Here is a 24,814-nt window from a genome sequence, read left to right as displayed (position 1 = left end):
ACAAGAACCTATAAAATTAGGGATCTGCCTTGTTTGGTTGCACACTAGCACAGACAAGAACCTATCGAGTTCCACGTTTCAAGAACCTACTTAATTATACGGTTCTACGGGAAAGTTCATATTTACTTTTCTATCTGAGCTTTTTTGTGTATTCTTTGTACAATCGTAAATTATTATTTTACTGTGTCAGAAAATACTAAAAGCGAATTCAAGGCAATCACGTTTACAGCATATTCTGTGGATTCGGAAATGCCGAACTCGCGTAGTTTTACTTCGACGTTCGTTCACTTTGACGATTGTAGTTACAAATGTAATAAATACGGTTAAGTGTGTTAATTACAAATGGTAACACCCCAAAAGTTTCGATAGAAATAATAGTAAATGTTATTATTTTGCATAAATTTTATTGGAAAGATAATGGTAAACATTATTTTTCATACATTATTGATACATTAGAGTTTTACATTAAATCCTAAATTTTGTAAATCTTTCGCCATTGATGCTACAGTTTGAACAGACAAAGGTTTCAGAGGCGCACGTGGAGGTCCAGGATTGATGCCCGTTAACAGAGTCATTGCTGTTTTCATAGTTTCTACCCAGGTTCCTGTAACATAATTACAACATTAACGATTAAAAGAAGAGAGTATGGTGCTAAATATAGATTGTTTGTAAAATTATTATTTGTATTTCTAAATTTTTATGCTTCTTTTCAACTGGAGTTATATATTTTGCAATAAATAAGATTTATTCCTCTGTAAAGTAATATGTAATAAATTCAAGGGAAATTATTCGATGATTTGAATGGAATCGAACGGAATGGGATTCCTGAAATTCAGTATTGCCATCTCGTTTCGATCGAAATAGGTTTTGCATAATTTTTTCATAAAATAGGGAATAAGACACAAGAATAGCTTATAATGAAACTACAAGAAAAAGTAAAATAAAACCAAATCAAAGTGTACTAATTTAAAAGAAAATTCCAAAGAAAGCTTCAAACTTGTGGAGTGTCAAAAAATAGATTTTCTAAAAAGGCGTCGTTCGAATCGTGTTAGCTGAAATTAAATCGAGTACAAAGAGAAGTGGATCGTTATTTTTATCGAACCTTGTTAAATCAAGTTTGTGACAAAATGGAATTGGATGAATAGTGATTTTTACCATATGTATATGATACATAATTGAATTTATGCTTTTGGTAATATTTTTAGACGAAAGAAACGTTTAATTATAATTTTACCATATTTCGATACATTCATCACAGCGTTTGTCAAACGTTGTTGCGTTTCTCTTCCTTTCATGACGTTTCCTGCAAGACCGGCTGCAAGAGTTTCGAGTACAATTTCGGAGAACATATTCGAACCTGTTGTTATAAAGGAATTCATTCCTAATGCACAAGCAGCGGTTATCAACTGAAACGAACACAATAATAGTATCGTATGAGTTTCTTACTATATATTTTTATATCGATTTTTGAAATTTTAACTCTTAAAGCAATCGCTCGCATCTAATTTGTAAAATTCGACAAGCGAAACGCGTTAAGATTCTTAAAATCTATTAGAACGAGCTAATGTGATACGTTTTAGATCAAAGATTTATGTATACCTAAATATCTTAAAGGTACCCACGTGTTTTACATAAAATGTAACTAAAAGCAATTTCATAGAAATATGAGTAACATAACGTGCCAGTTTATAAAGTGCTTTTTACATTAACGAGCAATAGTTTATAAGTTTAAGATAACGTTATTTCTATGGTAAAGTATCTATGTAAACAAACGTACACAACATATACGTGAATATAGGGAAAGAATTAATATGTCACTAACATGCGTATACTAATATTTTCGTCTTATTTCGGCCTCACGAATCTGCATATTACCTACGGAGTTGACGTTAAATATGATATTTAAGAAGATAACAAAGAATACCTGATCGTTTCCAAGGAATACGGCGAATTTATCGTTGGTAACATGAAAAGCTTGAGCACCTTCGTCTAAGCTAGAACTTGTGAATTTTATTCCTACGAAAGTTGGTATCTCTTCCTCGCCGACAGATTCAAGAAACTGCGCCATATGCACTGAAAAAACGCCAATACGCTTTTAAGTACATAATATTTCATAACGTAGGAATTTGCTGTCATACGATATTTTTATTAATAATCAAACGAAGAAAATATATAAGCGTGGACAGATATATAAATGACAAAGGATTTTCTGTATTGCCATGATAACTGTATATTAATCGTTTGTCAATAAGAGAGAGAGGGAGAGGGAAAGTGATATTTTACAAATCAGTTTCGACGATTCCTCGGAATGTTTAAATGAAAAGGGCGATGAAAATCGAACATCGTAAGGTTGTAAGTTTCCATCTTAACATTTGCATATAATCGTTGTAGATATATTTCTTTGTATAGTCTTTCAACTTAGGGCGCGTAATTGACAGAATTGTTATAACTGTAATTATCAGCTTACCATCGACGTTAGTCAAGCTCGGAATATGATAATATAGAAGCGGTGTATTTGGAGCTGCCGAACCGACTAGCTTCAAATAATCCTTCAATTGCTCAGAAGTGCTTGGGCTGAAGTATAACTCCGGTAGACAGAGAATGGAATCTGCTTTAACGTTTTCAGCGTGTTTTGCCTTGAAATAAATATCGGTAGATGTAGTATCGAATCGGGCGTATCGAACTGTAACTTAGCGAAACGATAAAATGACAGGTACTTATTATTAAAAGATGTTGTCGTTATCGAGTAAGAAAATCGAATTTGAAGGATATTGAATTTTGCATTAAAAAGTTCTTCTACGTACGCTTCTTTTTAGCTGTCGACGATACCTATCTCAAATTCGATTTTATCGAAAACACGGCCTTAAACGAATGTTTTAGTTTCTTAATATTTTACGTACAAGTTCAAGAACATCAGGAAGAGATGTACCGCCCACTTGAATCATCAAATGTTGCTTCGTTGTTTTGACGGCATTTGCCCACGCTTCGGCAACTAATTTTCTTTCGCTCGTAGTCATGGATGGGCCTTCCCCGGTCGTTCCATTTACTATCGATTACAAATTTTTCCTTCTATATACAATTCCGTCTTCGAATTAATAAATAATCTCTTACGTCGATAAATCGAATTGACTCCGGAATCTCGTTGACTACGGAACGTATTAAAGAACGTATCAAAGAAGAAAAATAAGGATCACGATGTTATTTGCGAATGAGAATGTTTATTAACATTTTTTTGATACTATCAAACGATCGAACGGTGAGCGCAATATACATATAAGCAGAGATATAGAAAAAAGTGAAAATAATATACAGAAATTTGACTTTCGATCATGCTAAATTTGGACATCGATGATAATCGACGAATAAAATGTTTTAATCGTACAAACAGGTACAGTCCTTACGTACCAAGAACACCGGTGACTTTTTTCTTCGCCAAATGGTCGGCATATTGCGGTATAATCGACAAGTTTAAGGTTCTTGCGCTAAAATAAACAAACAGACAGAGTTATAATTTTATTAAAACGTTGTATTTCTAAATTGCCGCATTCACGGACAATTCCAGCGGAACTCTTTGGATCGTCGTCTTGTAAATAAATTTTATTTCGAGATATTCGGATATTTACGTTTGTTTGAAATTTCGTTAACGAACACGAGAATTCCGGTCCCATTCGTCGTCGTACATCGCCCTACCATAATCGAGCTTTACAGTCGGTAGTAAATTTGTTTTTATTATTGTACATGTATATTTCTCTTTTTCCATATATCGTGTCGTTGATCTAGGGCAAAAAGACAGAATTCACTCTAATCTCGGATGATTTGATCCCAACGATCCCAATATTATCTTCATCGATACGATTTCTTCCAAAAGCTATTTTTTTCTTCATGCGTGTTTCCTTCGCCTATATCTTCCTGCTTTTTCCGTAAGAATTCTGAACCACAATTGCGATTCTACAATTCGTCGTACACGTTCTTTTCGAAACTACCGACAATTATATTGGCAAGTTTCGAAGCAGAAGTGCATACGTTTTCACCTACGTGTTCCCTATAATAAACTTCTCTTCTCTCCTCTGGAAGATCGTCTCTTCCTTCGTCCTTATTATAAGATACTATTCCTTTCATTTTTCCATTTCTAAATTATGTAGAGTACAGTCGACCACCTTTCTTCCCATGTTTCGCAATTTCTCGATAAGATCTTTCTTTTTATGTAGTTTCACTATCGATATTTCTGATTTTTTCGTATTAAATGCAGACACGTTTAAAAAATTCACAAAATTACTATTCGCTGTGAAATACTCGCATCTTACTCCGTGTCTTCGCATCGATTGAAACGTAACGGTCACACGACTGCGGTGCTTACGTCGCGTGTATCTTTACGCGTCCGAATACTTCTATCACTTTGGTAAACATAATTATCTATGTAAGTAACGCTTATGTAACGCTCCCTATTCCATCCTCTGGTCCTATATACGTTGTCCGGATTCTCTTCTAATTTTACTCACATATTGTCCACGCATATACATTTATCCCGTTTATCGCGGTATTGTGTCATAAATAGCACGCGAATTTCGTTACTCGCCGGTGTAACGGCTGCAAGTTATGCATATACAAGACTACGAGACAACGGAAACATCGCATTCCCTTTTAGGAAATTGCAGGTAATTAGGCAAACTCGGAATTTCATTCTTTGTATAAAATCAGAAATATATCGCATAGGAAATTCGATCTTCGTAGGTTTCCGTCGAGTTTCAACGAACAAGTTTTCGTTATTTCATTTCATTTACAAGTTCGTATCACTTAGTTTTACCAGTTCATACGATGCGATCTGTATATTTGCTACTATCTTCCGTTTCTTCGTTATACTAATATCGCTAATATCGGATAAATGTTAGGGAAATTACCTGTCGTTATTAAAGGGTGTAAATACTGGGGTGATCAGTCCCTTATAGTTGAACGATACTTTCTGTAATTAAAAGTAAGCAAATCTGTTATCAACGCATAATTTATCGTTGTAATATTTTATAGAAAAAAGGTAGGTCGTCTTCTAGTAGTATTTATAAATACATTTTTTCTTTGTATTTTCTACGTACGATGTATCGTTGTATTTACATTGTATTTGATGTATTTGTAGTTTTTGATCGAACGAAGTAACTTTTATTATGGAGATATACATAGACGTAAGATGTCAAATACGTTTGAGGTAAACGCAAGCGTATTTGAGTGCGGTAGCAATAAATTTCCATGTGAAAATAATGATTTTAATTCGGATATATACGTACGATATAAAAGATACTCTCTAAATCCGAAAGATATATATCTCTTGAAATTTAAATTTACGTCGATCAGTATATGCAATAAGCATATAACCGATAGACAGTTCAGAGGTCAGCTATTTTTCCCTTTTCTACCGATATAATCTAACGCGAATAACGACGGCAGATTACGTTTAATTAGTCGAATCATCGTTCGATTATATATTCGAATAACGATAACTGAACTTTCAAACAATTATTTCGTATTTGTTGTTAAATTTTCAGAGTTTCGGTTCAGAGTTTTGGAAATTAGTATTCGAACGTATATTTCCGATTAAAATAATTTAAAATCTGTCGAAAGCAAGAAAGATTTGATTGCGATCGGTTCGAACGTACGAATAGGTAAGCTGCAAAATGAATCTGTACGATAATTGACGTACGATGTACATATGCATACGTACCGGCATTCTGGAACGTGTAGTGAACTCGTGAAGCTTCAATTAGGGTACTGTACATAACGCGACGAAGAGGAATATTTTAACCGCGGCTCTGATAAGATTCTCTCTGCTTGGTATCGAATATCACGTGTTACGTTTTGACTGATATCAACTTTGTCCTACGGTGCTAATAATATACAACGTGTATATATACTTTCTGCACACTTTATGTACATTTTACTTTAAGGTGATAATAGATGAGCAACAATTTCTGTTTTTCATTATTTTATTGAATTAGGTACGATCCGTTTCGTTCTATCTCTATTATTATGCTCGTGCATAATTCGATGAACTAATATAAAAGGAACAATATCGCGCGTGTATTATTTCCTTATAAAACGAAAGAAACTTTTCGGACAACCTAAGAGGTGGTTGAATCGATTATAACACCGGATTAACAGGTTACAATTTACGCTTTATTTCGACAACTTATGGGCAAGATAGTTAGGCTCGATGCGTATAGATATAAGTTAACTGGATGATCGATCTAAAGTAGATATAGACAGTTACGCTCGGTGCGTATAGATACGAGTTAAACAGACGAACGATCTAAAGATGGAAAATCAGTCGCGAGATGTAGACCGATCTAAGGACGACAACCGGTAAAGACACGTTCACTGATCCGACGATGAGAAACCAGCGAAGTTCGGCGACGATGGTCGCTCCACCACTGGTCGCTCGCGGGTGAAAACCCGCGTTTCCCCATATTTTACCCGATGGAGCGATAACCATAAGGAACGTCTCCACTTGAATATATTTTATAACGATGAAGCGTCCTAGGGGTAAAACGCGAACGCTTAGTTTTATCACAGTTCCTTAGGATCATCGCGGTCCGACTAATTATATTTGCATAGCTAGTGGCCGCCTCGACCGAGGGATGAATTCCGGGTTACGCAAAGAGTCACCGGAAGTAACAACCGATAAAACGATAGACTTACGTACGCAGACGACGCGTGTACAAGAATTTTTACTGCAAATGTCGTTGTTTTCGCAAACGAACGGTAAACGAAGCGTAATGGAAAGTAAATTTGATCGAAGCTTCTCGCGTATATCCCGGAAACTAAGGGTAACGAGCGATGGCAACGCGTATAGAGAAAAATTACTCGAAACGACGAGCTTGACGATACATTTCAAGGTTATCGAAATCTCCTTTTCCAGATAATTGCCGATTTCTCCTCGAACGATACGGTATTTATTAAATTTGTTAAATTTTCGCCGATTGTTTTATCTCGTCGTTGATATCTAAAGGTCGGGGTTGATATCGAAATGACTAAGGTTATCTATAAAAATGCTTTTTATGTTTATTTACACGTAGATCTTCTTCTTTTAACAATGCCAATGATATATCAACGCAATATCGTAGTGATAAATTATATGTGTAGTAGCGTCAAGATGACCGCATGCCTTTTCATTTTTACGGCTATTACGTGTACCATTATTCAAACGTTATTCTTCAAACAAGAACGAAGACTACTCGAAAGTTTATGTAATTAACGCTGGAGAGAATACTACTTAACGTTACTCGCTACGATCGCTTTCGATTGTTGTTATTCTTTTCTCTTTTTTTTTTGTTTTGTTGAATTTTGTTAAATTTGTCTATCGCTTAAATACAACGAAATTCACGCTACGGCTTATCGGCGTATATTAATAAAAGACTCTTTCCTTTACCGATACGTTTACTCTTTCTACCTTCTTGTTTTTCGATATTCGCGCAACCTACTGGACACGATGTCACGATGACGATGATGAGTAGTTTTCTTTTTTATCGTAAACGATGATTTTTCTTTATATTCTACGAAGAAATTTACCCAACGTACGTATCTTCTCGTCATTAGAGTTAACACTGTTAACGTAATTATGGCACACTTTTTAAATTGCTCGTGTCTATGAATTCGTCGAATTGCGTTTCTACTAATCGATCGACGAGCAACTAAAAACGTGAACGCAGCTACCAATTTGTAACAAACTCTGTTCTACTCCGTAAAGAATACAGATGAAAGTAAAGCTTACGATTACAGGAACTAAAGCCGAATGAAAGATGACTAGAGATACCTCATCGGAAAGTTTACAGTCTACGTAACGCGATCAAGTTTTTGGAAATCGTACTACTCGTGGAGAAATTGTTTAAATATTTAATTCGATGACTTATTATTATCGAAAGATCTTTTTCGTAATAAACGTTCTCACGCGAGAGAAAAATTATAATTCAATCGTGTAAAAATCCTAATCGGGAATATGTCTGTTTCGTCGATTCGCTATTTTATATTCCAAAAACTTAATTTAAAAGACTATCGAACGAAAACGTGCATGAGAAGGATTTTGATGGGTTTTTTTAATTATACGCCAAGTCGTGGCACGAGATTAAAGCATCGTTTAATCAGAATTTAAAGCTACTTTTCAAAAATCGAGTTGTCTTCGTGAGACTGTTACGACCTATAATTGCTTTAAATATATTCATTACCAAACGCAGTGTCGACATTTACCCGAATGCTCTACAACGTTAAGTTCGTTACGTAACCAGAATGCGCAGTGTCTACGTATCTAGAAAAAATGTTTTTTCTGCAGGACGTCATCGAGTATAGCGTTAAAGGTATGTATATTTTTTAATGGATTTAAAATAACAGAAGGAGAAGGTAATATTACGCAGAATAAACGTGTATAAATAACGTATAAGATATTTAATGAAAAATTTCTGGTGTTTATTTCTTTATTTTTATCGGAGGAAAGTATAATTCGTCGTTTTTGAATTTGCTTCATTTGGCACGTGGCTGTAATAATGTATAATCGAATTATAATATAAGTCGAATGAAAATTTCGTTAACAATTTAATACATAGGAAAGATACCTTTAAGTTTTATCGTAACATAAAATTCGACGTACGTACACCGCGATTACGTTTGCGGTAAAAGTAACGCGACAACGCGCACTAAACAAACTTTCAACTTACGTATTTTCGTAAATGCGATAGTTCTTTTAAAAAAACATAGGACGTAAAAAAATATTCCGTAATTTTAAGTCACGAAGCGATACGAAATAATACGTTACATGTTTGCCTTAATTTTTATCAACGAATGTTTAGAATTTCCATTTATATATATATATATATTTCATTGAAAAATTTGAACAGTCATTGTTACATTAACGATCGCTATTATGTTTCTAATAATTAAGAGCCCGTTATTACATATACTTATAACGAATCACTTGTAAATTGTATCAATTTATCGCGACAGAAATCGATGTAAAGCGGTAGACGTATTTACATAGCTTTGTAAAAACGAGACAGAATCGATACTCAATTACCCTGGTGTGAGAGAACGAAATACGAAAGAAGCGTATTAGTCGTAAATAAAGCAGTATCTCTTTCAGCAGGAAACGAAAGGTAAAGGTAATCGAAATTTCATAGGAACGATCGTTTTTAATGCTATTTCGAAGTCACTTCTTCCAGCTGGTTACGTTACTATTATTCGGCGAAGACTCAACGAATCGGTTAATTATTTAATCGCTTGTACACGCGATCGATATCAGCAGTCGCAACGACCTAATTTACTGACAATGCATCGAAAAGCGGTCAATGAGAATGCAGTGAAAACGACCCACATTCTATTATATATATATATATACGTATGTATATTAGTTAATACATATATGTAATATATGTATATATATATCATAAAATTCACACACTTATGAAAGAGACATCTCGTGTATATATAAATATATATATAAATTTATATATATATATTTATATATTTCAATTAGATGGATTAACAGCCGCGGCCGGACCAGCCTGGACACGCGGCAGAAACGTCTTAAACTGTTTCTTCCTAACAACGCTTTTTTTCCTTTTCTACTATTACCTCTTTTTGTTTGTAATTTTTATTTGACTTCGAATCGCATACCGTACGAAAGTGCGGCATGTAATTCGTAGCCGTTGAGTGCAACGTGTACGGCTCGATCCGATAACGATCGTTGCCCCGAATGCTTGCTACTTCGAATTAGTTAGCTTTACTTTTTATTTAGTTCGACTCGTTCGCGTTGCGCATCCGATCGTCCGACGAAACGTTAGTTCTTTCCGGTTAATGCGGTTATCAATTACACGTTTTTACAAGAGACGAAAGCGAAACTCGCGCGAGTCCGTGACATTACCGCTACGTAACAGTAACAATAACGCGTCGTGCGATAGCAATGCGGTAAGTTTTATTGGAAAATCCCTGGCAAGTCGCTTCGCTCTTTCGACTTAACATAGGTACGCGTGAGTCTCCATCGTTAGAAGGAAACGCGATGTTTTCATACTCGAGGGCATCCAGTTTTCTCCGTCGATTGTTATCGAATCAGCCGGTACATCCGCTCTCTGGATGCACGCGTGCGTCAGTATGCCAGAAGTATATGCACTCGCGCATATGTAGCCATGTAAGAATACTTTTTTATATACATACACGCGCAAATGCATATAATTTATATTCATTTATGTATCGTTTATATATTACGCGCAGATATTTTAACGTAACAGTTACCGAAGAACCACGGATATGTACAACAGGTATATGCCCGATCGATACAGGGTATACGTTTCTTTCGTATGCACGCAACGTTTATATCCTTCGAATTCGATTCGATCAAAAAAAGGATAATCGAGTGGATCAGCTCAATTTATATTGTTCCCATTGTCTCGTTCCTAACACGACCAATCTTATCGATTTAACGTAGAACAATGCAAAATGTTCACGATCTACGCATTGTCCTTTTCATCTCGGTAACTCGTCGTAACGTTTACTCGAAACGATGATGATAGACGATTGCGATTCGCCAGACGCGCGTAAGCGTTATCGGATGCGTTTCTTCGTGCCGAACGCGGACGAGCGACGTTGTCTTTCTCGATTTGCTCGCTAGGAACAAGAAAGACAGAATCGTTCGTTTCTACGATTTGACGTTCGAAGTTTCGCGCGATCGGAAGATGAAGAGAGAACGCTTTGACGTTGCCACGCGCGTGCCGAATACGTACGTTCGTAAAACTCGATCGCGTGTTTTGAAATCTCGTCGGACGTGGATCTCCTTCTCTGCTCTTCGTCCCCTTGGATTTTCCCCTGAAATTTTCCCTTGAATTTCCCCTCGAATTTCGTTTCAATGATTACGGTTTCATCGACGAAAAGAAATCGAATACTGCATCGTTCGCGTTGAAGCGGCGGCCCTTGAGAGCTCGTTGGAAAATACGATTAATGAGCGTGGTCCCAAAAGTTTTAAGAAGTAGTTGTTTCTTTCTAGTGGAATACAACGTAGCTTCCGCCTTATAAATATTCTCAACGGATATTTCGGAATCAGCCGTAAAGAAGGGACTTCCAAGCATAAGCGCCGTTACGATCGACGAATCGACGGAACCACGAGAAAACAATTTCAAAGAATCTTGCCGTTGCATAGCAAAGAGGCTGATCACGCGATACCGGTCTTATTACCGTAATTCGATCTTCGCAAGTCGACGTTAACGCGTACAACGTCGAAGCTGATACATTCGCCAAGATCAAGACGATTCTAATATTATCTAATATAGATATTTCGTGTAAGTCCGTAGCGACGCGAATGCTTTCGAAACGTTCAACGACAAATAATAACTCGATTCGAGAACTATCGCTGTAGCATTCCTGTTCTACCGTTCGAAAGACGTCCGTTGTAATCGATGATATTCTCGATGCGGGGGTTTTATCCGAGACTCAAGGAGCATCGAATTCAACTACAACGTTTAATTACCGTTATTAGTAGCCCTTGTTTGCCTCTATGTATATACAGAATGTTGCACGATAGTTGCTTTACGCTACGTAAATACTGTTTCGCTGTGTAAATGTGCTCTCTCTCTCTCTCTCTCTCTCTCTCTCTCGTGTATTTTGTTCGTAAAAAACCTTGCGTTACCACGAAACGTTATCAACGTGGCGTACGTTACCTTTGAACATAGGTTGCACATTAAAATGAATGAAATTAATGCTTAACAACACGTCGAATCGACGGATGCATAGATATCATATAAATACTTATCCAAGTATTTATACCATATATTTATACAATATACATACATACATATACATATTGCAGTTGCAGTTTTGTCCTGCATTTCGATCACATCGAATCGATATAATATTTAGCCGAGATATCTTACAAAATTTCCTACTATTTTCGTAAATTTTTCAAGAACAACGCAACCTCAAGGTAGTTCTTCTTTTTTTTTTTCATACAGAGTCATACAGAGTTGAATTTTGGTCATCGCGAATCTAACGATGCTTCGACAAAATGAAATTTGTATCGGTTTCTAACGTGATTCGAAGTCGTTCGGAATATCGGTTTTCACGACCATGTTACGAGATGTTACACGTGTATATTACAATGTTACAAAACGCTACAAATGTAGATAACGCAATAAAATAACGTGTTAGCTATTTCTAAGGTAACGCAACAATTTGATACAGCGTAAAAATTGATTTTAACAAAGCTATTAATAGCATTCATTTTAATCGTCAGAAGCGTACACAGTGTTTTATATTTAAATTCAAGGTAGCTTCTTGTCAGGCGTGAACATTTTACTAACTGTATATACAATTCGTTTACCTCGTAATTACACAACAAATACACACGTATTTTTCTTGTTTCCTCTTTTATAAGTTGTACCTAAAATCGATCAATGACTTTACTTTATCGTTAAATGTTAGCAAATTTTGGAATAAAATGCGCGTATTAAAAATGAGTTTTACTTTCGAGTAAGTCTTGTTGCAAACGCGTATATAATTAGCGAACCGCGATATCTATTCTCGTTCGCGATCCAACCATCGAATTTTGCCTTGTCTCGTGATACACGATCGTTAGATAGACTCGAAAAAACGGGTAAAAGATGGATGAATGAAGTGGTGTCGAAAAATATATCAAGGAGCGCAGTAACGTCACGAAGTTATTGAGAAACATTATGTTTGTATAATTCTGGAAACGGCATCCTACAAGTCGAAATATCGCAAGTATTTAGCAATTTTTTGAAAGCGCTCTTTTCAAAAAGCGGTTCGCTCGGTCAAACGAAAACGGCCGACAAATTTTCTCACAGAACGACGTTTGCCGCTTCTAGAATCGAAAGGTCAAGAGGAAGATCGTGCGTATTCCGAAATTGTTTGTCACGATTCGTTGAAACTACCGTAAGCTTCGTTAGGATAAATTCGCATGGAAGACAAAGGATAATCTTTAATCGTGACGTTGCTGGTCCACGGTAGATAGATTTTATAATATTTATCTTTTTCGCTAATTATTTCCACCTATTGTATATAGAATTATACCATGAAAATTAGGCAAAAGGTTCCGACGAAAGACTCGAAACCGAGCGGAGCGTAACGATCCTTCGAACGATCGGAACGACGTTTAAGAGTGAAAAACAATCGATACTCCTTGGTCTCATATTTATAATCTATAATTATGTTCGCTTAACACTGCAGGATTAGGGAGGCAATGATTGTAAAAGTAACACCGACGACTCTACTTTCTCGCTTTTTTTTCTTCAGTATCAACAACGTTATAATAAATACGACTTCTGAGTAGCAACTTCACGCGGGTTAACGTTTCTCGTTTAAGAGTTTTCGTTACAGAAAATCCGATCGTACGCTTGATTAGATACAATAACCGAGAAGATAATGTAATTATGTACATACATATATTGCCAGCACTGCGTCCTCGTAACAAACGAATAATTAAAACAAATCGCCACAAGTACGTGTTAGACTAGAACGATTCTTGCGCTGAATATGATCCACGCAGTCAATGGGAATATGCAAATAATACTGCTGTTTCATAGATTTTTTTTCTATTTAAATACTAACTGTAACAGGTAATTTACTTTATAACTTTAACTTACTTCATTGCGATTTCGAGAACTTTATCTTACGACGAATCTTTCTGCTAGAATGCTGCTTGCTTAATCGTATTCGTAAAATAATTTAGTTACGTTTTACTTGAAGCGCACCATTGAAACATCGATGATAGAGCTTGACTAGACGTCTCATTTGTCATTCCTAGATGCAGATTCTTACTTCGTCCGACTTTACTCTGCTACTTTCTTTTCTACGTACAACATGGGACAGGCTGATGTATCAAAGTACCAATAGACGCTAATACGACGAATCTTATCGATCATCGATAGAAGAAATAGCACGTTACGTACTATACAAATTTTGTACGTAGATGAAATAAATAAATCTCGTATTCCATTCGTACGATACTCGTTTCATGTGTTTCGTACATACTTTTTATTTCCTTCGATAAAACCGAAGTCCGAGTAAAAAAAAAGTCACACTGCCTGGCTCTGTATCGTATAAAATGTCGCGTTACAAAGTATATACAAAGAACGAAACAAAGAAAAGAGAAGTAATCTGTTATTGTCGTCAAGTAGAGTCTTCTTTCGTATACAAATTTGACGTACAAATAGCGATAGCGACTATTTCAGGAAATAAAGCGACGTTGCTTCGAAAGAAGCGGAGGATAGGTTTTTAAATCTTTTCGGACGAATAATTTTTCACGAAAGAATTCCATAAAAATTTGTGCAGAATGCGCGATAGGTCGGATAACGTTGCTCGATCGTTAAAGCGCAGCGTAGGAACGTATCCTGATAAGATAAAAACGAATACTTATGACTGCATGATCGACATTCGTACATATATTGATCGTGATATTCATAATAATTAAACATTATTATGAATAAAATAACTTCTAAAAACGAGTCAGGTACTTAAAGTGCAAGCGTTAATTGTTATATTCGAAGGACAAGTTAATATGTACTTATAAAAATGAATCAGGTCCCGTTGTAAGTTACGTTCATTTAGAAATTGTCGGTTGGCTTCGTTCTCGAAATAAAATTAACCGGTTAGGAAATGTTTTTCGCCGTAAAAATTCTCTGGATTCCCGATAAAATTGTCGAAGCCCTTTTACCATATTATACACAAACGTTTCTCGTAAGTACAGGTATATACGTGTATTAAAATATATTATATAGATTAGAAAATATATACATGTATATAAAAAAATATGGAAAAGAGATTTACATTAATTTACAATAAAAAAAAAAAATCAATCTAATCGAACTAAACTTTGCGATTAAAAATATTCCTTCTTTGCCATTCTTTGGAAATTATTTGGAAATTCACCGGAATCCGTTGAATTTCACAATTCTAATTTTTCTTCGAGGAACTGACTGGTTTTGGAGATTATGCGAGATTACGCTTTTGTACATTTACGTGATAATACTAATATGACTAGAGAAGTGCGATCGTAAAATTAAAATCGATTAAGCATACGATAAAATTAATTTTTAGAGTTTAAACGAAGATGAGATAAACATGCTGTTATGTAAAATTTTTGGGCAGCGCGTAAACGTGTTAACAGGATTGTTTGAACGTATCGGTAGCTTGGCTTTCTTTTTTTAAAGCTATTCGACTGCAGATGCGCGTGGTTTCCAATTTCACGTCCAATCAAACTCTGTCTGAACCGATGATACCGTTTGTCATCAACACCGGTTTTGTCTCCAAGTAACGGTTTAAAGACTCAGATTATGCGGAATCAAGAAGCAGTGTCGAGTATAATTAGGCATCTTTTCGCTTATTCATCATTTATATCGTAACGTTTGAATGCTCATTACTGGTGGAGTTTTTTTTTTTTTCTTTTTTTCGAAACGATACGAACGATATTCGAGGTTTCTTTCGTCAAACATCGCCTCAAAAGCGTCGGATAATTTCGCATTTGCCTTCCGAAGATTCGATTTACCTCGAATGCAATGATTTATCGTAACTTACGGTTGATTTTTCCGAGTGGCGAAGATCGATGAAATCGATGTCGCCCTTGACTGCCACTATGACTTCCAAACCCTTAATTTTCTTAAGGATACCTTCTTCAAGTGAAGGGCCGCGTTTAAAATATCAGACTCGCGAATATCTTCGCCATCGGAGTGAACTTCCCTCCTACGACCGTGCATCAGTAGACGATGTCTCAGCCCTCTGGAAGTTGGATCGGAAAGCGCTTCCGAGACAGGCATCTTCTCCTTGCTGGAACCTGGCAAGGAGACCGATCTTCCTACGGAAAAACCTTTGCTGAGCCTATCCAAGGTGGCTGGCAACAGATGCCGCCTCGGTATTGCTTGTTCTCTTTCTCTCAGAATGAATCTTCCGAGCGTCTTCCAAAAGGCTTGAGTACTGTACACGTTCTCGTCGTCGCGTAAAACTCTCAATTGTCGACTGCCGCTACCAACGGCTCCAGCTCCTCCCCATTCGAGTTCTTCCACCAAAGCAAACTTCATCGGATCCTCCATTCTTCTGGCCTTCACTAAAGCCTGGGCCAGAACATCTTGCGCGGAGCTGCTTACAGGAACGCGAAGTATCGCGTACGGTATATCCGGCGAAACGTTATAAATGCAAACTAAGAAGGTGTCAGCTTCGTCCCAGATATGCGTGGATGTGTCTCTTTCGGAGTCGAGCTTCGAGTGTCCAGCTGTACTCCTTATAGAAGCCAGCCAGGCTCTGCTGCTAGGATCATCGCCTACCCTCTTCAAGAGGAAACGCCCCTGCCCCTTCCATAAAGCCTGCGCTTGCAATGGGTGCTCCGTTGGATCTAACACGCGTTGAGTCGGAAGTTCTTCCCTGTCTCTCTTCTCCCAACCACGAGAGACCTCTTCCACCAAAATATATTCGTCGACCCGATCCGCGGATATTCCAGCTTTCTGAAGAGCTTGTAACATTACCTCTTGCGTCGTACTATCCTGCGTGACTTTTAATATAGTGTACGGTTCCTCCGGTATCACGTGATAAACCATTAGGAAGAACATTCTTCTCTTCAGCGTCACTCCACCTAACCCAGGATCCACCGTGGTCAATTTTTCCGGTTCCTTACCCGATGACGGCCGCTTCGACGACTCTTTGTGATCACGGCAACACGTGTTATAATCGAGACTCTCCTCTTCCAAACGGGAATAAATGAACAGCGTGGACAGAGCCAAAGGTTTGTTTTTACAGGAACGCAAACGTACGTGTCTGTAGCCGGGCTTCAAGCATTTCAGCGGAATGACCCTTTGGGCGATCAAATGATGGGAACTTGCTTCGACGATGCCGAAACGCAGAAAGGCAAGGTCTTTGAACATTACTTGAAAGCAAAATTTCTCGTTCCAAATAGGATTCAGCGCGTTGTTTTGTATTATTTTCGTTTTATGCTTGGCACAGTCGATCGGAATGCCGACTAGTTCGATTTCGACGTACGTGCTGGCGACGAAATTTGTTGGGGAAACATACTGGCCAGAGACTATTGAAAGCGTCAGGTGTGCCGAATGTAGCCCGTCGAATTCTTTATCCCAAGGATTGAAGCGTCTAGAAACGAGTTTCGTATTTTAGGCAAGCGTGCGTTAAAAGTCGGAGAGATATATGTATGTTTCGATATACTTCGATGTATTTCAATTTTTCATATTTGTACCAGAGTTTGTTATCACTAAAATTCCAAATTCAAAGATTTGAAAATCCTAACAAGAAGTCGAACACGATTCTCGATAATAACGAAATGTCCAAATTAAATCAAAATCGTTCATAAATTCGATAAATCCGACAAATTCAATAAAATTTACGGAGATATTTGAACTATTCTTAATACGGAAGCAATTTATCGTTAATAATAGAAAATTATCGAATCGTAAGACAATGCTCTCGCATTGAAATAGTTACGAATATATCCATTTTGTAATAATTCGAACGAATGGAAGATTTTACAGAAAGGGGGATACATATTTCCGTGCATACCTATACATCATATGGCCTTTGTCCCACATAACCGAAGGTTTCCTAACGTATCCACATTGCCCATTTTGCTCGAACATAGCGGCGTTTAAATTTAATCCGGCGTCGTCGGTTTGGTAATTTAGTGCTACCATTTGAATACCAAAGGCCCAGAAGATCACGGGATTGAAATTTGTCGAATCAATACGCATTCCAGCCGGATACGTTCGAATTAACTGAGTTTCTGCATGGGCGACAACCCCTAGAGGTTGTTTTCTGCAAATCTTCTTCGCTGTGCTTTCATTCAACGAGGAACATTGAAAGCAGGCTGGAACTCCGCGCGTGAATCTGAAATATTTTACGACATTATCGAACATCTATAGGTAAAAATTCCGAATCTTCGTACTACGTAAGTAACGACGGTACTATGAGTAGTAGTCGTATCACGTTACACCGATCACGCTTATCGATCGAATTGCAAAATCATTCGAATAACGTACACGGTTCAAATACTATCAAGAGTTCGCTAGAAACGATCTATTAAGGGTAGACGTTGAGGTTCGAGCGGTAGCGTATAGGTCGCGATTCGTTTCAACGATCAACGTTACGTCGAATTACGATAGAAAACCAACCTGAAGAGATTTTCGATATTGCTGCCGCCGCTTGCGAGCGAAGCCGATGTCGATAAAGACTGTGGCGATCCGGAAGAGGCACCGATGCTGGTAGCTCCTATTCCAGCGATGCTGTGTCTTTGAACCGGTCCAGTGTGCGGTTGATGTCGCACCTTCCCAGTGGCCGTTGTTCCTGGCGTAGTGTTCAGCCCGCGAAATTTAATAGCTTGCAAGTAAATCACCAAATCCGAAAGTTCTTTGGCAATTTGGCTACTTTGTTTTTGCGACTTATCGTCGACCGCGGAATCTGACTTTAATCGACCATGGGGCACCTGCATCCCACCCAAATACCTTTCGTAGCTGGAAATGGAGTTATCTGGAAGGTAAAACTTTCGCGTTAGGTCGCTCGTTAATTAAGTAATTGGTTAAGTTCTTGTGCTCGATAGTTTCGGATTAGTTTGTACGATGGTTTTGACGTAACTAAGTTACTGCTAGGTGAACGGAAAAATGACTGCAGTTGCTTCGCCGCTCGAATTAAATTACCTGCGCTGTAGCAACATTATTGTATGTCGTAAAATATCACTCAACGAGAATTTTCCTTTACAAGAAAGAGATATTTCGAATTTTTAAGCGTGTAATAAATCGCGATTTACCAAATACGTAGGATATCCGCTTGAACGAAACACGGATCAGCTGTGTTTTAAGATAAATATCGCCGTAGTTAATTAAGAGAACTAGGAGTAGAACATTTACCATCGATATTGTCATCTTCGTCGTCATCTTCCTCATCGTCGTCGTCTTCGCTAAAATATTCGACGACGGAAGCGCTGCTTACGTCGGTACGCATTTGTTTCATAGACGAAGCTCGATCGGACATGAGCATTTTTCCACGATGACTCAAGGGAGCGTGCGTCAAAGGACCAGCGGGTTCTACCACCATCTTCTTGTTTTTGATTAATATTCGGTAGCGCAATTGCGACGGCGATGGCAGTTGAGGGTCGTCGCTAAAGTCCGTCTCAAACAGGAACTTTGTCACCAGTTTTTCTCCAAATACCGACTGAAACAGAGTTCGCGTAACTTTGCCTCTCAAAGTTGCTTTCGTTTTTCTACAAAAATATCCCTGTTACGTGAAACGTCACGCGCAGGTAAAAGAGGTACGAATCGCGAAACTTTGACGAAAGAAAATCGACGACGAAAAATTTGCTTGGCGATCGATATCGTTGCACTAAAATCGACGGAATAATATCGTTTTTATATCAAATCGTATAGACATTGACGCGAAAGTGATTCATAAAGCGAACGTTCGGTGTTTTTGAGCAGAGTTCATTTCGTCGTCGATTTCGAAATATTTGCCTCGCGATTTATAAACGACGACGGAAACAGAAAGTAGATAAGAAATTAATTAACGGACTGTGTCATTGTTGTAACGACGCTCGCTTCGTTTCGCTCGGTATCGCTCGTTGTCCGAGTACATGCGATTAATCGAATGTTTGAAATAATAAAAGATTACGTACTTGAAATATTTGGGCCATTCGAGCTTGTTGACTCTGCGAACAATGATTCTCGATGGAGAGAATCACGGGATATGGAGAACTGACGAAAGCACTTCTATCAATCGCCTCTACGACCAAGCGAAATGGTATCTTGGTAGTGAAGGTGTGACCATGGTAAATAACGGGAGAGCCATCATCGCCATCCCAGCAATCCAACTCTACACACCTACATCCTGTTAGTAGTACCTGCAAAACCAACTTACCGTCACATCGAGTATTTTACCTCGTAGATTTCACCTACTGCAAATACTTCGAAATCCCTTCAACGTTTCGCGAACGAAAACCGGATTACATGTTTTTTTTATACAAATAATCAATTGAGAGAAATAATACGAATACGTTTTAATTATCGAAATACGGCAACTAATATCTCGCGATATCGTACAAATCGGGGACGATGCATTTTAAAGCGCAAAAAAAAAAAAAAAAAAAACGCGCGTTACACAATTTTATAATGAAAAAAAGCAACAAGTAGGTTTTGTATATTAAAAAATGTCTTTTTCTTAATTGCACGACCGTTTCTCCGAGATCGTATCGCGTATTTCACATTTGCGCGATAGAGATCATCGTTGAAAAGACGAGACCAAGCTTTCGTTTACCTGAGAGTAAAGCTGCACCGAAGATTCTCCCTTGAGTTGATGGCCAGTTAAATAAGTATTATGCGAGCTAGCGATGTAATACTGGGACAATGGCTGCTGCATTTCAGTCTCGAACGGCGTCGCATACTCGTTTGGGAAGGCATAATTGTCCTTGTCCATCATGTACCGTGCAAAGCCCTCGAAAGACAAACACCATTGTGTACGTAGTCCTGGGTCCGGTTCGTGTCGCTGGAATCAGAGCAAATCGTCTCGGTTGATCGTGCTACTCGCTATATCTTTCTACGCCATTGTATCGCACGGCACGATCTCAGGATAACAGCAGTTTGTCATAACTGTTACGCATCCTAGTTTCAAGCAATCGAGTACCGCGCTATGCTGCTCGCTGATCTGGGCGAATATCGCGGCTTATAATTCGGTAATCGACACGATCGAACTCGAGACGAACTATGAGAAAGCAGCGATAGGTTGTTTTAAATCTTCGCGTACCTTAACCAGCGCCTTGATCTCGTCGTCGGTTAGTTTTTCTTGCTGCCGAGATTCCAAAAACTTAGTGAACGTCGCCAGGGTGATAACTTGCGATTTCGAAGTGTCAACGCCAGAACAATTATTAACGATGCTAGCTGCAGCCACCGCGTCGAAAACTTGTTTCTTTTGAAGATTGCTGCTGGTTTTGTACTCGTGACAGTCTATGGAGTTATTTCTCGTCAAGAGACCTGTTTAAAAAATATTTGCATATTTATAATGCCGTCGACGTGCAAACAGATAGAAACGATACGACGTTGTTTTTATTAAAACTTAACTTTCTAAACACCTTACGTCTTAAATGATTATTTCTATACATCTTTGTCGAAAATAAATACGCGTACACTGACATTTTCTTCCGCCAATGAGACGATTGCGATCATCTTTCAGCTAAGTTAATTGATTTATTAAACAATTTATCGTTACACGTACAGAATGGACTAATGGCTTTTGGTCGTTTCAAGTATCCTTTTTATATTTAGACGTATGATAAAACTTTATTTACGAAAATTGTGCCATGTTACGTAATACGTCAGGAATAATTTCTTTTTCTTATACTCCTTTTTACTTCCAGCGGGGCAACGAATGTTCGAACGATCTCAACGAACGATACGAGATAGTTCGATATTAAACAAAGCGTTTAAAGTTGCGTGTATTTGCGTCGACGTTAACATCGCGACTTAAGAATCGATCATTTTCGATTTGGGCATATGCCACATGAGAAAGTGTAACTCGTAGTTTCAGATCTTGGAAAAATCTTTCACGAAAGAATTATTACTGAGACATTACGATATCGTACAACCGTGGTAAATAAAATTTTTCACGTAGAAACATAACGAAGTACATTAAGGTGACTAAAATTATCAGTCCGTTTTGCATGTTTGTCTATACGTAAGAAAAATCAGGTATTAAACAGAATTCAAATAAAAATATGCTAAAATACTTTAGACAATGTATTTATGTAACTCATTTATAAAGTCTTTATGATACATGATAAACTGCTTTATTCGATCAATTTTATGCCAGAGCGTGATACAAAAATATCTGTAGCACAAATTATATAGTCTATGTTTATCCTCTAGACTTTCATATAGTATAATTTCATTATTTTATATTAAATACTAATCTATTCTATTCGTTACATACAAATTCATACTCTGTTATTTAATATATTTTTATAGGTCCATTTTCTTCTAACAGTTACAGCAGGTATATCAGATCGGTCTATACAAGATGGGTATAAGAAAACAACGAGAAAGACACAAAGCTAAATCCACTGCAACGTACGATGTACCTATTTGGTGTTAGTTCGTACGATCTCTTGCCAGTCCGATGATATAGCTTTTCGATCGCGATGATCTCAATGATTCGTGAGATCGCTTTTACGTATCACGTGTCTTTAACGAGCGAACAAAGCTTTTCGCTAATCTGATATACGTATGCGTGACGTGTGTGACGTGTATGTATGTACAAATTAACAGTAATCACTCTCGTTACAATATAAGTTTGAAAATAATTAAATACAATTTAAAAAGCGAAACAAAAGTATATTTTACCCAATACAGATTTTCGTTGTATGTAAATACATTTAAAAGCAACGGTTTACTTTTCAAACGAAACGTTAAATCATAGATAGAGAGAAAATTAAAATAAAATCACACGTATAGATTAGGTTCGTAAGTGGAGATTTAAATGAAATTAGGTTTAGAATTCGAAAATATTCAGTGGTGGAAACTGACCGATTCGTTGAGGGGTTGCGTCACTGGTTTGCCTCAACACAGGCGGCCGTACATTAAAGTCTCTCAAAGAACCGTCGCTTTGACTACGACAAGTGATCGCCAGTTGGCCGAATAGGTCGCGTAAATCCTTTCTTGCTCTCAGGCTGAACGAACGGAACAACGCGACAAACTCGACGAAGTTCAACTGAGTTTCATACATTATGGAAGTGGCACGTGTCTTCATTTGCCAAGATGCTTCCACTCCACCTGACATTCCAGATCCGTTTTTATCCTTGTCCCTGGCGACGCATAATAGGCTGTGTAAATATCGTTTGAAAGGAAACATGTTATTTCAGTAGACTTTATAGAAATTTAAGAGTTTTAAGAATAAGCTGCAAATTATGGACGATACTCGTTTTTCTAAATGTCAACATTTTTGTACGATGCTAACTCTTCTCGCCATACATGTACGTACGTTTAATAATTTATAGTACAGCGAGTTCATAGTCCGCGCGTTGTCAAAATTACGAAATATTTAATACAGTTTAGATTAGTTTTGGGTTACGTTAAGTCTCATCTTTTCCCACATATTACAAATTTCTTCGTACTCGATACACGCGTTCTTATCGCGTTGATCGTTTAATCAATTATAAATTAATATAATTTTGATTGCAATATTTGTACATGGTAAAGGGTCGGACGAGAAGAGACAAAGAGACGATTTTTACATTTTAGTAATGTTTTTCGTAGGTAGGTTTGGTTACCTTGTTGAAAAATAAATAACGAATTATGATTTTATTCCATGCTATGATTCAATACTTGATCGAATGTCTCATAAACGCGTAAAGATCCGCAGTTTGGCTGTTACGAATGAATACACGTTTTGAAAATCAAATACCAATATCGATAATCTTTTATCAGAAATTGTATGAAAAGATACGAGTTTAAATTGAATACAAATAAACGGAACGAACTTTTCATTCGGTTCGTTGAAAGAAAAATTAATTTCCATTAATTACTTTGCAGAAGGTACGTATGTATAATATAGTTCTGCGATTTAATTAGCCCGCAACGCAAAGAATCCGCTACAGATACACGAGCGGAAGGCATTTCTCTATCTCTTGACAGCTCCAGCGAATAATAGCGTGCGATTAATCGACTGCGCGAAAGTAATCGACATCTACGAAGAATTTTAGAGACGAAGTCTAGTTGTTCTACTTCTTCTTCTTCTGTCGAATTCCTTATAAGACTGAAAATTATCGGAATCCTTACCTTTGAAAGCTGGAGTAAGGCAAGTTGGAACTAATAATTCGTTCGGCGGATCCAGGAGGACTACGTGGGGGAACTCGATCTCTGCTGGACCGTGGAGATGCTGGTATGATTCTCGTCAAGGATTCTCTACTACCCGTAATATGCCGAGAAGGGACCACTGTTAAGCCTCCATCCGGAGACGAAGTGTCATATTGTTTTAGGCTTAGATCCTGTTTTAAATAATCACGTGCGATTCTTTAGTTTAGTTCTGGCTCTAATCTGACACAGGGACTTGTCTTTTTTATAAAGATTACTCGATCGACTTTGAATCGAACTGGCCACCTCGTCACGGTTATCAATGACTTTATAGAGTATGTTAATTTATGAAATTATATCACGATGTACCGTGACTTTGCTACTCGTACGTGTTAAATATTTATTCTTTATTCTTGGAAAGACGTACGTAATATTTGTACTCTTCGCATGCGTGTGCATGCGAAAAGCTCTCGCGTCGATCGAGCGATCGACCGGCGATCTTGGTATACTTTTGCAAGGAAACTTTTTCAAACGACAAGTTCCCCCGTCTTCTTCATTTTTTGTCTTTTGTTACCGTATAAATCTTTGATCGAACAAACCTTTGTTAACGCATGAATATTGCCGATAGATTTCGTTTTTTTCCCTTTAACGTTTCGTTTGCGGAGAGCGCTGCTGCTCGTCGGCGAAAGCGTGCCGATACTTTCAGTCGTGGACCAGTCGCGACCGCCAAAAGCTCTAATAGCATCGGCTGTCATTGGCTCGATACATCCATCCTCGAAATAAAGCTGAAGGTATTTTTCTTTTAACCATCGCGATCTACGATCTGTTAGTTGTTGTTGCCGTTTCAGGCCTCGTAGTATCCAACAAAGACCCATGTACCAAATTCTGAAAAAGAAAACACAGTACCTTCCATCAAATTTATTTATATTACATTCCACGACGTTACCAGCGCAACTATTTAATACCGTTAAAAAAGATACACAATCGTTCGTATGTAACGCCGCTCGCTATAG

General features: G+C 37.6%; 2 protein-coding genes across 9 annotated transcripts in view; both read right to left on the bottom strand.

The window, feature by feature from the left end:
* Positions 1 to 193: 193 nt before the first annotated feature.
* LOC126868031 (N-acetylneuraminate lyase-like) lies at positions 194 to 6,402 on the bottom strand. Of its 3 annotated transcripts, XM_050623177.1 has the most exons (8): positions 5,711 to 6,402; positions 4,899 to 4,960; positions 3,406 to 3,482; positions 2,901 to 3,046; positions 2,468 to 2,636; positions 1,925 to 2,073; positions 1,235 to 1,406; positions 194 to 604 (listed from the first exon to the last, which is right to left on the bottom strand). In XM_050623177.1, exons 1-8 carry the CDS (start codon positions 5,714 to 5,716, stop codon positions 453 to 455), a joined length of 933 nt encoding a protein of 310 aa, XP_050479134.1. In that variant the 5' UTR covers positions 5,717 to 6,402; the 3' UTR covers positions 194 to 452. The 3 variants fall into 3 exon arrangements, with proteins under 3 accessions (XP_050479134.1, XP_050479135.1, XP_050479136.1); XM_050623178.1 differs by lacking the exons at positions 4,899 to 4,960; positions 5,711 to 6,402 and adding an exon at positions 3,624 to 4,887 and having other exon boundaries at positions 195 to 604; XM_050623179.1 differs by lacking the exons at positions 4,899 to 4,960; positions 5,711 to 6,402 and adding an exon at positions 4,032 to 4,887 and having other exon boundaries at positions 195 to 604.
* A 620-nt stretch (positions 6,403 to 7,022) lies between these two features.
* LOC126868011 (1-phosphatidylinositol 4,5-bisphosphate phosphodiesterase epsilon-1-like) overlaps positions 7,023 to 24,814 on the bottom strand; it is a 130,697-nt gene continuing 112,905 nt past the window's right edge. For 5 of the 6 annotated variants that reach the window (XM_050623132.1, XM_050623133.1, XM_050623135.1 and 2 more), the window contains 10 exons: positions 24,401 to 24,686; positions 23,787 to 23,995; positions 22,536 to 22,831; positions 20,761 to 20,987; positions 20,275 to 20,502; positions 19,637 to 19,861; positions 18,876 to 19,179; positions 18,144 to 18,498; positions 17,536 to 17,859; positions 7,023 to 17,112 (listed from right to left, as the gene is read on the bottom strand). In XM_050623132.1, coding sequence (XP_050479089.1) covers positions 15,609 to 17,112; positions 17,536 to 17,859; positions 18,144 to 18,498; positions 18,876 to 19,179; positions 19,637 to 19,861; positions 20,275 to 20,502; positions 20,761 to 20,987; positions 22,536 to 22,831; positions 23,787 to 23,995; positions 24,401 to 24,686 — 3,958 coding nt within the window. In that variant the 3' untranslated portion in view covers positions 7,023 to 15,608. The remainder of the gene's footprint in view (positions 17,113 to 17,535; positions 17,860 to 18,143; positions 18,499 to 18,875; positions 19,180 to 19,636; positions 19,862 to 20,274; positions 20,503 to 20,760; positions 20,988 to 22,535; positions 22,832 to 23,786; positions 23,996 to 24,400; positions 24,687 to 24,814) is intronic. The other variant, XM_050623137.1, reaches the window with a different exon arrangement.

The sequence above is a fragment of the Bombus huntii genome, chromosome 7 (genome assembly GCF_024542735.1).
Source record: "Bombus huntii isolate Logan2020A chromosome 7, iyBomHunt1.1, whole genome shotgun sequence".
NCBI lineage: Eukaryota > Metazoa > Arthropoda > Insecta > Hymenoptera > Apidae > Bombus > Bombus huntii.
The sequence above is the reverse complement of the archived record's forward strand: the minus strand, read 5'-3'. Positions and strand labels throughout refer to the sequence as shown.